Source organism: Rhamphochromis sp. 'chilingali' (assembly GCF_963969265.1).
Source record: "Rhamphochromis sp. 'chilingali' genome assembly, chromosome: 20".
Taxonomy (NCBI): domain Eukaryota; kingdom Metazoa; phylum Chordata; class Actinopteri; order Cichliformes; family Cichlidae; genus Rhamphochromis; species Rhamphochromis sp. 'chilingali'.
In genome coordinates, this window is record NC_137947.1 from 28,156,193 (window position 1) to 28,173,140 (window position 16,948).

The 16,948-nt window shown below is 40.1% G+C and overlaps 1 protein-coding gene across 1 annotated transcript in view; it reads right to left on the minus strand.

Annotated features, from left to right (window-relative positions):
- LOC308388424 (uncharacterized protein) overlaps positions 1 to 16,687 on the minus strand; it is a 93,134-nt gene extending 76,447 nt beyond the window's left edge. The window contains exon 1 of the mRNA XM_080869173.1: positions 15,605 to 16,687. Coding sequence (XP_080725299.1) covers positions 15,605 to 15,715 — 111 coding nt within the window. The 5' untranslated portion in view covers positions 15,716 to 16,687. The remainder of the gene's footprint in view (positions 1 to 15,604) is intronic.
- Between the last annotated feature and the right edge of the window lie 261 nt (positions 16,688 to 16,948).

The following is a 16,948-nucleotide window of genomic DNA, read 5'->3' on the forward strand; positions in this document are numbered from 1 at the left end:
ACATGTTTGTCAGAAAACTGGGATGATGGCTGAGGAAAAGTGTTTTTCCTCATCTATAGAAAACTCGAAGCAAATTTCCTGGAAATGGTGAAGTCTGCAAACCCTATTTGGTTTGTTTTTAAAACTTTGGATCAAAAAGAACATTTTCCATCACAGCTTGCATTCAGGGCTAAAGTTTAAATTTAGATTTTGACATATCTCAGCTGGAGTCTTCCACTGTGGCTTCCCTGGGGCAGTTATGACCAGATGTGCCCCTTTTGCCATATTTTTGCACCGCTGCTTCGCAAACTGGGCCCCAGCAGTTTCACTGAGGAGGTCAGTCCTTACATTAACCCACCTCTCCAGTGACAAATCATCCACTTAAATTTGAAACTGCATTTACATTTTTAATCCCAAAGCTTATCAGGTCTTATTACATTCACTTAAAAAATACTGTAAAAGTCAAACTTATACTATCAACGAATAACTTTGATGTTTTTGTACACTCCATAGTCTCTTCCCATCTAACCTGTTATAGCTCCCAATTTTTCCTATTCTCTATGTTTTGCTATGTTCTCTATATATAAATGTACACTTAAGAGCCACTTTATTAGGTACACATTGCTTGAGTAAAGCAAATTTAAACAGTTTGAGATGATCTAAACGTTGTGACACTGAGTATTCTCCTGCTTGAAGCAGCCATCAGAAGGTGGTCAGCAAAAATACTGAGGTAGGCTGGGAATTGAAATGATTCTCAGTTGGTGTTAAGGGGCAAAATGTGCCGAGAAAATATCCCTCACACCATTACACCACCAGCAGCAGCTTGAACTGTTGATACGAGGCTGGATGGGTCCATGCTTTCATGCTGTTTATGCCAAATCCTGAAAAACCAAAACTCATTAGACCAGGCAACATTCTTCCACTCTTATCTTGTCCACTTTTGGAGAGCCCGTGTGAACTGTAGCCTCTTCTGCATACTTCAGCTCAAATGAGTGGTTATTTGAGTTTCTGTTGCTTTCCTATCAGCTTGAAGCAATGTGGTTATTCTTCTCTCACCTCTGATATCAACAAGGCATTTTCACCCAGAGGACTGCTTTTCACTGGATATTTTCTCTTTTTCCCACCATTCTCTGTAAACCCTAGAGATAGTTGTTTGGAAAATTCCCATCAGATCAGCAGTTTCTGAAATACGCAGACTGTCCCGTCTGGCACCAACAACTGTGCCACACTCAGAGTTGCTTAAATCACCTTTCTTCCCCATTTGAATTTCTGTAGGTCATCGTGACAAAAAGGCCATTGAGTGCATGTTTTAGTTTTGTGGCATGACTTCAGGGTATGGTTCACAATGATGCTTGCAATCAAATCTGCATGTTTGTACACATGTATTAATAAATGCATGTATGTTTGAATGTGCATTTTTTATGTGAAGAAGATTTAAGAAGGAAGGAAATTCAAAGGAAATCTGAATATTTGATCATAAATAAATGTAGAAATCATTAGATACAAATTTGACGACCATGAAAGGTAATAAGCTTCACACCAGTTTAAACTCCAAAGCAAAATCCTACCTAAATAATCCTACTTAAGTAATTGTCTAAAAGCTTAAACATCCAAATATGCTTAAGACAGCAAAGCACAAGTATTCCTTATGCAGATTCCTATTCACTACATGATTAAATCATAGTATTGATTCATGAATGTGCACATCTCTTTGATGTTATAGCTGGAGATCATTTTACTTTGGTGGGTGTTATATATACTAAAAAAAAAGCATAATTTATTAGGACATTTATATTTTAAAATGGTAAATATGTGAACTGGGGTTGATGCCACCAAATAACCCCCACCCCCTGGGCGCATTTAGTGACACATTAACACACACATGCGCTTCTGTAACGATAAATACTTAAAGTCAGTAATTAAATGTTAAAAGATCTTCTAAAATGCTTTAAATGTTTCATTCACTCATGTATTTGCAGTTTCAGTGGTACAACCAGACATCACTGCAGTGATTTCCACTTGATTATCAGTTTTTACTAACTTAGCCCGGCATCACTCCCTGACCTCCAGGTGTCTTTAGTCTGAAACGTTCCCTTGAGTATCGACAAAAATGTTTCAGGATTTATCTCATCTTCCTGCGGCTGCGAGGACACGAGGTTCACACAATGACAGGAGTGAATACCCTCTCTGTTCACGCACACAGTCTCGCTCTATCTCTCTCCCCATCTCATACACACACATTGTAGAGTCGCCTCCAGTCAAGCGTGTCTTATTGGCCTTCTGTTTGACTTCCTACTCGGCTCGGTGTGTGCGTGAGTCTGTGTGGCGGTGTGAGCGATCCAGATGGAGATGGGTTTATAATCACGGGACAGTTGTTGTTTTTATTATTATTTTATCGTTGTTTTTACTGCTCACTAAACTAAGGGAGAAGAGCGCAGAGGAGAGGAGAGGAGGCGGAGAACTGAATGCAGGAAAGGATGAATAGAAAGCAGGATTTTAAAAAAAGCAAAGGAAATAAAATGAGAGAAAAGGAGAATAAACAGAAAAAGATGATGAGAGGAGGAAGGGATATGGAGGAGAGATTGCAGGAGAAGTGATGGAAGAAGGAGAATCTGAAGGAGAAGAGGGTAGGGAAATAAAGGATGGCAGAGAAGAAAGGAAAACAAGGAGTGTAAAGGTAACAATGGGAGAGGCAGAGAGGAAGCAGGTGAAAGAGAGAAAAGGCAGATAAGAGAAGCGGCATATTATGATGAAAGGTGAGCAGAGAGGAGAAACAGATCAGTTGAAAGCAAGGTTGGAAATGCTTCATCGGAGAGGAACAGGTAGAACAAGCTTAAACATGGGTAAATATAAGGAGTAAAAAGATGAGCAGAAGGCAAATTTGCAAAGATTGGGTTTAAACAAGAGAACAAAAAGTGCTGAGGAGTGAGAAAAGAAAAAGGAGTAAAAGAAGAACAAAATGAGGGAGAAGTGGGTGGAGATTGATGTAGTGGAGAAATGAAAAGCAGAGTTGAGGAGGAAATGAGAAAAAAGGGTGTAAGATTAGTACATAAGTATAAATGACGGAGGGAGGACACAGATAAGAGGGTGACAAAACCCAAAAAGCCCTGTTAAAACCAAGAGAAAAGTAAAGCGAAAGAGAAGAGAGCAAGCAAAGTGCAGAGACATGCAGGAAAAACAAGAGAGAGCAGAGAAGCATCAAAGGTGAGGGCAGAAGCAGCTGAGGAAAAACCAGCCGCCAGGTTACAAACAAGGGAGGGAAAAAAGAGAGAATGTGGAAGAGCAAAGGATGAGTCCAAGTTAAGAAGAGGAGGAAGAAATGGTAGCATAAATAGTACATTCCTATCCCATTCAACTAAAGTGGTGCTTGAATCTAAAGGTGTACTCACACTAGGGTTGGTTGCCTCGTACCCAAACACGACTATCGCCACTCCCTCACTGGCCCTCACAGACACTGTAATTAATGTTCCAGGCTCGAATTTGCTTCAGTGGTCACTCCCTATATTTTACTTTATCCCTTTTCTCCCAGTTTCCATATCTTCATTACTCTCTATCTCACATAGAGGGATGCTTGTTGTTAAGGTTCATGATTTTATGGATTTTGTGCCTTAATTGGGGCCATTTTTGGACCTGTGTGTGATTTATAGATCTACTATTTAATCAACACACCAATTTTCAGCTGAGCTTCATGAATGCAGCTGAGGGAGTCGCCCAGGTCCACCCTAACTATGCCCCCGCTTCTCTTATTTATTCTGATTGGTTGCTGAACACTGGTTGTGTGAATATAATCCTGGAGAAGGTGGAGAATGGTGGAGAGCAACTTGCCTCCTCCCTAATTTTCTTCAAAAACATCTTTATCCTTTGGTTGTTTTTACAGCTTTGTTTATTAAGTATACGTTGAGTTGGGAGTTACCAGCACGTCCTGAGACAAGCCAAAGCCATAGCATGGCTGGTTTGTTGTTTCCTTCCTCGTTGGTTAGTTTAACCCAGGGTTCCCATCTCTTTCTATTTCCATTTGTTCTTTGTAAGTATTATACATCATTAAAAGCTTGTTGAAGAACAGCAGCATTGTTGTATCTGGTATGTTGTGTTTCTTTCAGCCATGAATTTAGGAGCTGTAATACAAACTAACTGGACTTTGGGGTTCAAACGTGCTTGGACACGATACAGATCACCAAGCATGAGTACATCTTTATCTTTGTCTTCATACGACATACCGTCACTGGAATGTTTTGGGGGGCAACCCAAAGAAGAAACTCTTTCTGGAGTAGCACCAATGACTGAGTTTATTAGCGGAATTTCAAATTTACCAGTAAGTCCTATGAATTTGTTTACTTCCATGCCTCTGCCTGCCTTCAAATAAACAACTTGTCCTTGGAGAGTCCACACCTCTGGGACTTGGTCACTTTTTTACTGAAGTTTCTGTAAAATTTTTAATTTGTGCACATGATATGCGGGCAAAATGTTAAAAATCAACAAGGAGTCCTACAGCAATGAGTACTGTTAAGGTGGCTACTTGCAGTTTTAGGGCATGTGCATATTTTGAAGAATGACTGAAGGATTTATGCATGAGTTCAGAGGAAAAGTGTTTTTGAAACAAGAGGAGAAAATGAGAGGAAACATGAAGAAAGGGAGAGAAAAAACAACACGAGTGAAGACAAAAAAATATGAGTGTGCAAATGTTTTTTCAGACTAGGGGAACGGACTGAAAGATGAGAAGAGACAAGCGAAAGAAGTGAAAAGCAGGACGTGCAAACTTCTCATAGCAACCAAACATTACCTCATTTCAGCGTTTCTTTCTTACTTTTCTCCATCTGCTTTCATTTCCTCTGTCACTTTATCTCTCTCTCTCCGTCCCTCCCACGACATTTGCAGGGTTCATCCAAGTCGCGTTGACGCCCACTCACCTCCAACATGCTACCTCAGTTTCCATGGTAATCGAGTAACGGCCATGCTACATAAATATATACTTTAACATTCAGCACTCCACAACTCATTAAGAACATCTTCAGATGAAAAATTAATCTCTCAGGGTGTTTTTGCTTCTTAAAGGGCCACATCGGCTAAATTAAAAGCACTGACAGCACAAAAACCTGTAAGGTCAATGGAAAGGAATGTGACCGGGTCAAGTCATGCAGAATGAACTCGCCGTCTTCCGCAGAAGCATTTAATGAAGGCGGAGAATAAAGTTCAGCAATACAGGTTGACACGTGAAGCAATCCTCTTCTCTGAAATTCACCCTGATAACAGTTATGTGAAAATAAGCCTTTCACGTGTAATTAATATATCACAAACATCGCAGACGGCAGATCAAGCTCTGCAGGCCCCCCGCTGATTATTCCTACACATGATGTTCCTCGTGCTACATGAGCTTTGCCAGGCACCTCTTTTGAGGAAGCCACTCTAATGCCGACATTTCACGTAAATCGTGAAGTGTTGGCAAATTATTATTTCCACTTTTGTGTTTTACAAACCTAGCCTTGAGTGTCCAAACCACAAACAAGCAAGTGCATGCTCTTCAAGCAAATCAGAAAGCCCTTTGAGGTACATTCAATTTTAACCCAAGTACCACAAAACAAGTAACTCCAACCTCTTAGGCTGGCAACACAGAGAAATGAAACAGTGCAGGCTGCTCTCTCTAAATCACAGCTACCACTAATGACAAATTGGCAGCCTTTCTGAGCCAGCTGCTGCAGTAAGCTGGAGTGTGGTTGGGGCACAGGAAAAGGGCACCGGTCAAATCAGGGATGGTGGAAGGCAGAAGTGTGAAGCACTTAAGAATTGGAGGGTGGGATAAGGTTCAAAAGTAGACACCAATCAGGTGCGTGGGTCTACACATGGTAATCGGTATACAACAAAGTTAAACCAAAACCAAGGGGAAGGAGTGCAGCAACCCTGGGCTACAAAACACATCTATACTACTTCTCTTCTCTTCAAACTGAAACTTGAAACTGAACCGATCCTTTTCATCTATGACCTGTTTCAAGTCATCTGAATTTTGCTTTGAGCCGGAGTGACCATACCCTAGCACACATTTTGATATTAAAAAACTGTCGATTGAGCTTCTTTTCTCTACACCTAGTGCTAATAAAAAAACAAAAAGTAAAATGCAAATTAGAAGTTGTGTTGTGAAAAACTCTGAAGTGTCATCTTACTGGACTTTCTAGCAAGATTGTATACAAGAATTGCTTTATACTATCCCTTTGCTGACGAGAACTAAATAAAAGCAATTATTCTTGGCTGAGAACAATAAGAGACATGAAAATTAATCCATGATGGGGGAGGCTCAAACTAGTGACATTAGGGGGTGTAGGTGATGGCTGTGACAGTACAGGCAACAATAAGAGCAGCAGTGTGTTTAAATTAAACGGGTAACAGCTGGTAATAGTCATCTGGGTAGATGGGAGGACTTTGGGTGGCAACCACTTTGTAGTCCAGTATAATGGTACAAATGCACGCAAGGATAAATGTATAGTAGTGTTTGCAGAATCTGAGATCTATAATAATCAATAAATAGAAATATGATCCACAACTAGCAGCTATCAGAGAGACCCCCTCTCCAGACCCACATCTCTTCCACTACCTCTAAAATCTTAGTGGATTTCTCCAGATGTTTCCCTTTGTCTTTCTACAAAGCATGCTCCTGCAGATTGTGCTCTTCATTCATTCATAGTTCAGTGGGAACCTACTTTAATTACAGTGTGCGGATGGAACAACACCATATATGCATGAATCTCTGCAGTTGGCTACATGTAGAGAGGCTCCAGCTTTATTTGAAGGGAAGGATTTAATGGGGATGAGATTAGATTCACCAACATTTCATAGAACATTTCAAAGTTTGTGGACTTTGCTAATCATGTCTTTCCAAAGTTGATCTGTCACAGAGTGTCTTGGATTGTAAGCTAAAACATATTAAAACCAAAAGATGGAAAACTAACAACAAAATGTTTTAAGAAAATAGAAGAAAATAGAAACTTCTTTCACTTTTTTGTGTTTTTTCTATGTGCACTACCATCAAAGTTGGATCATCTTTATACAATAAGGATGCTGCAATCACAGGTGTTGCTGCTTCTTAAGAGATGCACATTTACGCACCCCAAGCATGGATTTCCACTTTGTGTGAAACGCTGCATTTTATTTTTAGCAGGAGGAAGACAACTTGCTCTGCAACAGTGCACTTGTTGTGCTTTAGTACATTGTGTAATCAGAATCAGAATCAGAATACTTTATTGATCCCTGGGGGAAATTATTTTTTTGTTACAGTGCTCCATTATAAACCAACATTAACAAGACAGACAATACGCTAACTAAGAATAACTACCCTTTAGTGGTTTTTCATTGCAAAACACTCACCTGTTTTTACTTAATCAAAAAATTTACAGCATGTAATTCTTGGCAAAACTGTAAACTCAAAATTTCGCTCCTACTTTACACACACCTGATCAATAAAAGCCACTATATTAAATAATTGCTTATTTCTCTCTTGAGAAACTAGTGGTTCAAAGCTGCATTTTTATCAATTTTTCATTTTTTCCAACTTGTGTCTTTTTAATAAGACAAATTCCTTTAGTTAATTCAATGTCGTAATCAGAAGATGTAATTCAAAATTGAGAAATGCAAGGTCTGCGTCTTTTTTTTAGCACCTGTGAAGCCTGCATTGACTGAGTCTGCTTTTGCTTCTGAAATACCAGCCACATGTCTGAGAAATTATATTCATACAGACTGCAATCTCACAATGTGAAATGTTCTGTTAAATGGTGAAATTTGCTTATTTAAATTTCTGCACAGCCTATCGCTCATACACTGTTCAGATCAAATGAGTGTGTGCATGTAAACACGAAGGTGTATGAAAACCATATCACATGTCAGCACTTGGGAAATCTTCAGTTGGAACGATTTCAATCAAAATGAAAAAACTGCGCACATGGAAACCGCTGGCAGCGATGCAGTTCATACATGTGATGCATCATTCATTCATTCAAAAAGAATCTAATTGTTGCCTCTGAACATAATCCAGCCCAAATGTGAAAAGAATTTAGTTACACGGGAATGCAATTTCAAGACGACAGACTGCATCTAAGGCAAAACAAAAAAGCTGGCATGTAAATTTTAACAGAAGCAGACAGAAACAAAGTTTCATCCTGAGGAGGAGTTGAAATAATTATTAGATACTTTAGCTGAGCGGGAATCAGCTTGGAAACTTCTTGATGTCCCACATGCACAAAAAAGCAGCAACTTGTTGGTTCAGGCAAGTAGTCAGTAGTGCACATACATACTCGTACATACACTGCACTGTCACATAAACCCACTCATGCATGTAGAGCAAAAATACGTTCTCTCTCACACACACACACACACACACACACACACACACACACACACACACACACACACACACACACACACACTTGCACTCTATCTCTCCCTTTGGAGCAGATGGCTCCACAGTCATAGCTGATGTTTCACACATCAATGAAGCACACCATGTACTCACAACTACCGAATACACAAACTCACTCCATCACACACACTCATGCCATGCAAGTCACAACAGCTGAACGCACTCACACAGATCATGCTTGCACACGCAGACACATGTAACCCTTTGAAACCCAGATGAACTTGGAATGGTTAAACACACACATGCACGGACGCAGTCACACACACACACACTCACACACGCACAAATCATGCACGCAGCGTCCTCCTCTGTGATAATTTATGGAGCGTGGAGCCACGTTGTTGGAGAATTAGCTCAAATCTTATAGCGCGCACACACAAAACACACAGGTTTAAAGCGTTAACAGCTGAGAGGCAGTGGGTTATGGCGTAGTATTGTCCTGGGTGTTGTTAGGCCTGATGTGAAATAGCCGATAGCACCAAATGAGTATACTGCTCAATAACCCAGCAGCTCAAGGACATTATTGCTTTTATAAGATAGTCTGCAGCACCTGTGGTTTTAACTGAAAACACTCGGCACTAAATGCAGACTTCTGATGAAGAAAATAAAACAGTCCAGAGTTAAGGAGCTATGCTGCTGGAGCTCCGGGGCAAAACGCTGTCACATCCTCAGCGGCAACTTCGGACAAAACAAATAAACAAAGACTCAAAAGGAAGTTCATGTCAACCTTTTTGCCAAGTGGGGTGCAGAAAAGAAGCGTTACTTAACTTCCGGGAATCAATGTTTCTATAGCAACATAACGCCGGCCTCACTGATATTGGGAAAGGTGTGAAAAATTCCCCGACAGCTGGGCAATCATAAATTAATGTCACCATGGTGTCGTTGTCATGCCAGCAAAAGCACACATTTAAAACACAAGCAGACACACGCGTGATGAAGGACAGAAAATCGATATGCATGTACACCTGTTGAATGATTTCAAATGTTGCTTTAGGACCTTCATGGACAGCATGAATAGTAACACAGAGCGAAACACAGGCAGCAGGCCCAAATATCTTTGGCACCTTAAAGCAATTAAGGTACAGAAAAACATTTGATTCAAGGTGTTAGAGTGATTTGTTTTCCTTTGAAGAGGAGCGAAGTGGGTGATATCAGCATGCAGTGTGAGATGTGTTTTCTCTCTGCAGCAGGGAAACGCTCACCTGTCGGACACAAAGGTGTCAAACATCTGAGGAAATAAGACTAAAATGCTGTTTATTATAAGCATTACACAAGGTCTGAATTTTGCATAATAGTTTCAGGTGTTTCTTACATGATAGATGCCTGTAATCAAGGTACTTTTATGCAATAAAGTTAGATGCCTGATATGCCTATGATCATTTTTTAGGGCTTTGGAACATTTTACCACAGTTTCAAAATATTTTTAAATACTCGTTTGACTTGAGAAAATAATCTCACCAAAAGGTCAAATGTGATTAAAAGCTCCAGATGGACCTCATAGTGAGATTGTTTTCATAGCGGCTGTTTCCATGCGCAGCATTGAACTTTGAACCTCAATTTTGAGCCAGCATGGGCACGATGTCCTGAAAGAGGTTGGAAAAAATTAAATTAAAGTCTTGCATTTTCATGACATCTGAGAAAGTCCATCTGCTGGCGATAATGATTGAAAAAACAGGAAGAGAGGGATGCTGCTATAGCTCACCTTGTTCAGCAGGCGACCCATGTTCCACCTTGCCGTATGGTGTCCTGAATTTGAGTGCTCTTTAAACCATTTCAGACATGTTGATCCTTTGGAGTCTTTCTCTCTCTACTGTCCTCATGAATAAAAGCTTAACATGCCCAAAAAATAATAAAACATTTCAAAAAGAAGTTGCTGATCGGGGTGGATAAAAATGCATGCTGGTAATGTAGCATGGATAAAATAAAAACATGGTATAGTCAGCCTGGAGGTACAGAGCTAGGCTAGCTGTTTCGCTCCTAAGCTATGCTAACATGCTAATATATGCTAATATTTACTGGACAGATCCTCTCATCTCAACCTTTATCCAAAATGTTACTCGCTAGCCAGTTCTCAAGAAAGAGGTGTGGCAAGGCAAAAGAAGGAAGCCATTGTAGGGCTGGATTCAAACTTTTTTTAAACAATGGGAGATAAGTCTTGATCTGTACTCTCATTCAAGATGTATGCTCCTACATCTCTGTAGCTCTCTGGCAACGCAAGGAGATACACTATGTAAATTAAACCTATACAGAAGCTACGGAAACACACTCGCATGTTGCCATGGTGTCTTTGTAGTTGCCCAGTGGCAATAACACTAGCATGCTGCTTAGTTGAAAAGTTGGCTTGAACAGAAATAAAAACGACCACAGAGTTTAACATTAAGAGGAAGAAGCACAAAAAAACATCAAAGATCAAAAAACCCTCTGAGAAGCACTCACATCTCTACAAAACATTCTTTATGGCCTCCATCTTCTCTTTAAGCTGACGGATCAACAACTGCACAAACATAAAGTAGACAACATCGCTGCTTGTTTGATATATTTCTGACACTTCTCTCTGGTGACAGTACACAGCTACAACATCTATATGTGGGTTTACAAAGGTCTGTGTTGCACCTAAAGACTACCAATGCACTACCACGCCATGCCCATTTTTCCCCACCAGACGTGAGGACACCTACTCTACTGGGCATTTTAGCAGATGCTAATATGTGTCTGTCTGCCTGTGGACAGATGTCTTCACCACAGTAGCAACTCAGCCATGCAAAATGCACTCTTAAAACTTTACAGGTGTGTAGCTGTCATCAGATTGTGTCCAAAGATGGGTGATAACTGGATAACTGTACTGTAATGTAATGTAATTGATATGACCAACACTGAGAAAAGGTTATGTTGAGTAATTCAAACTGTTTAAGGTAACTTTTTGATCATGCTTTACAAAAAAAAATGCTAAAAATATTGTTTGCTAAACGAGGAGTCAAGTTGAGTCATTTGAGTTGAAGGAAAGTCATCCATCCTACTGATCCCAACACTATTTTGGCGTCAGACTCTGCTGCCTATTTCTGCCCATGTCTCTCTCATGCAATTCTTTTGTGCTGGCGCAAACATATCGCTCTCATTTTCTGTGCACAGGCCATGTTATTTGAATTTTTAAAACCTCATCATTTCATGCAATTTCATCAGACCTGGCTGTGCTAAAGAACTTGAGGATAAAATTAGCTTGGGTATATGAGGATCCAAGGTGACTGGTGATAGTCATGTGTGGTTGTTTGCCAATTAAAACTCTTGATATAGCTTTCTATTCCTGGATTACGTGACGAACAGAGTTGAATACGTGCCTCTGAAATGCCACCGTTTGCTTGTGTGGGTAATTAAAGAACATTTTATTTATGGTACTCTGTTAGCAGTGGAAAGTTTACCTTATGTTTTCTTAGTTGGATATCATTTAACAAGTCTGAAAGCTCTAACTTGTTGAAGGTGCTATAACAGCTTCATTAGTTTGTCATCTATTTAATGAAGCACAATAATTAATGTGTTAGAAGTAAGTGATCATCTTTTTTTCTTTGCTTTTTATGACAGTCTTTAATGAGAAATGTGGCTTCAGTGATGAAGTTAGTTAGAAAAGAGTTGGAAATAGGCCCTGTCAAGAAGATAACTTAACAATATATATATATAAGAATATATATATATATAAATAAATATATGAACTTCATTTCAACATGATTAAACATTAAAACCGCTGACAGCTGAAGTGAATAAAATTGATCATCTCATTACAACACAATCTTCTCCTGGGAAACCCTTAGTCCTGACATTCATGTGGCACATACCACCCAGCTAAGCATTTTTTCAGACCAGGCATGCCCCCCCATCTCCCCACTGTGAACAGATATTACAGTGTATGTTCAACTGTAGTACATTTCATCCTTTGTCCTGTTCTATCCAAATATTCAACACATTTCACCAAAAATGCACAGCTCAAACAGAACTCCTGCATTACTGATTAAGAGATAGTATGACAACTGAAGTGAAAGTTAGTTTCTTTAATAGTTAGTGGACTGAAAGAAGTACACCAATATAGAACCAAAAGTTAGGAAAATAACATTCAAAGGAAACAGAATATATTTCTCCATCACATGACTTATGCCACTTCGATAACCTGCACAGTATCTGTTTATTTTTAAGATAGATATATCCAGATTTCAAACTGCTTCTCAGTACAGTGTAGTAATATTTTTAAAATAAAGATCCTATTTCTATAAACTGTGCTGCCAGACTATGGGTTTAGAGCCCAGAGTTTTTGTCTGCATGGAGGATCCAAATGAAAAAAACAGCAGACAAACTTTGATGTCAATCTGTTTGAGACTTAATTTGAAGTTCCTAAAAATTGGTCTATTTAGCATGAGCCAGAAATAAAACCCAAACCTAACCCTAACCTTAGATGGATCACCAGAGACCCCCTGGACGTAAAGAGGTTAATAGGGAAGGTTCTGGGTCTGTGAAGGTTCTCAGTCATCCAGGTTAATAGGGACTAAAGTCACAGCAGCTATTTTTTAATGAGTAGTAAGAGGTTAAGCAAAGGTTAGTTGCTTAATTCGTTTAATGTATTATTTGTCTTTTACTCTACTATATATTGTAAGATAAAGACACTACAATATTAGAAGGGGAACCATAAAACTATGACGAGCCCTTATGGGCAACAACTTAGAAATAGTGAGGAGGAAGAACTCACTTTCAAACAGGAAGAGCCCAGGCGCAGGGAGGAGTGGCTGCAATAGCGCAAATGATTGGATTATGAGGGGAAACTGGAGATAAAGACAGCACGGAGAGACCACAAACAACAAACTAAACGTCATGTTTGCTGGATGATCTTTTTGTTGGATTTCACCGAACATCAACAGTGAGTCAAGGTTCAGACGATACTTAATTAACAACAACACATACGCAGCATTTAACAGAGATAACATTTCTCTCTTCCTTTGTTCTGTTCCTCTGTTTCCTGGCCAATTTCCTGGATGAGCCTATCCAGTGAACCCACAGAGATCCAGCAAGCCAATGAACAAGTATTCTTAAGAGTAATACTATATTGCAGTCATTGATTTTCCACTTTCACTCACTATTCAGACCTAAAAAACAACATTAGTATCTCCTAACCATGACCATAATTATCCTTGAAGTCAGTCAAGTGTTTATTATCGTCACCGTATCATCAAAAATCCCCTTACTTTGAAAACCTGTGATCTTTTTCTAGCCTAACCAGACCTCAGTCACAGCAGGGTGAAATCACAAGACACAGTCGCAGTTTTTTTAGGACACTAAGAAATAACTTGTCGAGTTCTTAAGAAACACTGACAGATTCAGCAAGCAGAAATCCCCAAAAGATAAACACGCAGGCTTTGTTTTTCCTGTTGTTTTTTCCTCACTCTGTTTTTAGGAAATTTGGAAGATATAGCATTGCTGATAAAAGTGTTTGATAAGAAATCACTTCTTTATATCACTCTAGTTAATATAGAGCGTAAACACACACAAAAAAGGGTGGTTGGGGGGGTGTTTGGAGGCGATGGTACAAAAATTTAATTAAGGGCTTTAATATTAATGCTTCATTACATGCTGGTGCAGTGTGCATGGACTTAAATCCACTTTAATTTTAACAACTTAGGCTGTGCATTGTTGCTTTTTTATTAAAAACACAATAACACAATCCACAGTGCTTTGGCTGCACAGTGCTCCACCGCTGCTGTGGGCTCTGTTGTGCTCTCTAGTTAATTGCACGCTAAGTCAAATGCATTGTTGATTTTCTGTTGTCCAGCCGGGCTCTCCTGAAGACTTATAACCCTATCATTTCACCATGACAAGCCATCGTCATTTATGATCAATGGCTGTTATTAAAAGTATTGACACAGGTGAAATATGATCTAACAGTCCTATCACATGATAGAGATGGAGTAGAGATTTAAAATGACTTCTTTATCAGCAGAACGCTGGCATTTAATTGATTTGTAATGGCCAATGCACAGCTCCCATCAGCGCTTTTGCTGATAGAACATAAAATCAGCCATGTTTTGCCATGCCAGGGTTAAGCGTGAAACTTTTGATTGATTTAAAATGACAGACTAATTTTATTTCTTCTAAACCTTGCAGCAAGTGTTTTATGCCTAATGAGCTTACTGTAGTTCTGCCCTTACACAACCTCTTGACGTCTCATGTGATGTGTCTCTTTGAAGCCTGTTGGAATCTTTGGTGCATCTCTACAAGGACTCTCAGTAATTATGTTTGCCTGCAACAGTCAGTACGAATGAAGTACAAGGTTTAGTCTGAGTTAAGAGAACCAAAAAAAAAGTCAAGACGCGTGTGACTCATCTGGTCGGGTCGAAGCATCCCACACAGTTTCATGACACCACAGTCGTTCTGAATAACTAATTTTCATTCAGGTTTTAATAAAATGCAGCGAGGGGGTTTTAATTTGTCTCTAAATGTTATCTGACTTTATTTTTAGATTCTCCCCACTTCATTAACATAAGGAGGCTTGTGATAAGAAGATAAAGGTGAAATTTACACTACAAGATGTGCAGAAAACTGCGTGAAAATGATCCAAGTGCATGTGTTTGAAACAGAGTGCTGTTGTAAAAGCGCTGAAGTGGCGTGTCAAACTAAGGATAAATGCAAATGTAAAGAGAGAACACCTACCTGACTTTTTAACTGAACTCAATCAGTAAACACTTGAAAGGTTAAAAGGGAAAAAAAATCTAATCCTGGGCATGTTTAAGCACGGACTCTGAGCCAGAGAAGCTCTTAGTGCAACAGACGGGGACCCGCACCAGCCTCCCCACCCCCATCTGGATCTTTCTGCCTCCAATACCGAGTCAATTAACCTAATGGAAGTGGCAATTAATTAACTCTACAAACACTATGATTAAGGAGCTGACAATCAAGTGAGTGGGAGTGGTTTAACTAATGATAATTTAGAGGTAATGATTTCCTGGACGTGTTTGTTGCAGCAAAGTTAAAACACTAATAGCTACACATCTGAACTCTGGATTAAACTGGATTTATGCCAATTAAATGTAGACAGAATCTAACTAACCTCCCGCCACCAAAAAGCCTCGAGTTCAAATACCAGAAAGACTCCAATAGTCTGGACGTCAAACACAGTTACACTTATGTGACCTTTTTCCCTTCTTTTCTGCAAACTCTGCATCTATAAAAGAAGTAACTGTTTGGTCTTACCGTGTTTCTTTGGCCATTGGTTCCTATTGGTCCTCTGAACACCCCCTTGATGCTCCTCAGCTGTCCGTCACGCAGGTGGGTGGAACTGATCACAATGTAGTAGCACGCCATTGGATATACTTCTCTTTCATGCAGTTAAATATCTATCTATAACTCTCTTGATCTATCTGGACTTTGCCAAAAAACCCTTGAAAACTCCTTCTTCTCCTTCTTCTGATGTTGTACTACTCAACTCTCTCCTCACTTCATCTCCCCTCCTAGGTTTTATCAAGAAGAGGAGGGACAGAGGAAATAAAAAAAAGAAAGGATGAGCGCAGTTTCCCTTCCCTCTGCTGCTCTGATTTATTCTCTCTCTTCTCTAAGTTTTTGCCAGTGACTCTTTAACTCTGCGTTCTCCTGCTCATTTCCCCTCAGCTTCTGTCTCTTCTTAAATATTTCACCCTCTGCTCCCCTTTCTTTCCACTCTTATCCTCCTGTCCTTCTCTAAATGTTTTTTTAATTCTTCTCCCTTTCTTTTCTAAATTTGCCTTCCGCTAGATGCCCCTGTCTCCTCTTAAATATTTCTCTTTAAGTCTCCTTCTCTCCAGATGTTTTGCTCAAATCTTTCATTAATCAATCTTTCCCTGTCATTGACTCCCTCTCTCGCTCGCTCTCTCTCTCTCTTTTTCTCGCTGAGTCTAAATTTCTTCCCGAAATCTCAGCCGCTTATTGATCAGTCTTGCAGTTCCTTTAACTATCTCCCGTCCGTTCTCCTCACTCCACAATCTCTCTAGCCCCTTTTGTTTTCCCTCCCTCTTTGTCTCTGTATCTCTGTAAGTGGCTGGGAGGGATACTTTTTCCCCCTCCTGTTACTATCTCAGCATCTCCTCTGTCTCTGTCTTTGCCCCTCTTTTTGCTCTCTGCCTCCTTGTTAGTGTGGAGAAGAAGTACTCAGTCTTCTCCTCCCTCTCTTTCTCTTTCTGTCAGAGCAAGCGTGCAGCTTCCTCTCAGATGCTCCTCTCCTCTGCTGCGCTGCATGTGTTCACTCTCCTCCCTCCCTCTATCTCCCTCTCTCCGCTGATCTCTTGCTCTGTGGCCAGCAGAGTGGTTTGCTCCTCAGTTACCCGCGGTTACCATCTGCCCTTTTAACACATGGAGTGCTGACGCTTGCTCTCTACTCCCTCCCTCCCCATTTCTCTCCCTCCCTCCCTCCCTCCCTCCCTCTCTCTCTCTCTCTCTCTCTCTCTCTCTCTCTCTCTCTCTCTGCCTCTCCTTTTGCTGTCTTTCTTCTCTCTTTAATCATCTCCTTCTCTCCCTCCTTCTCACGCTCTCTCAAGCCAAAGGAGACAAGCTCCACCTACTGGT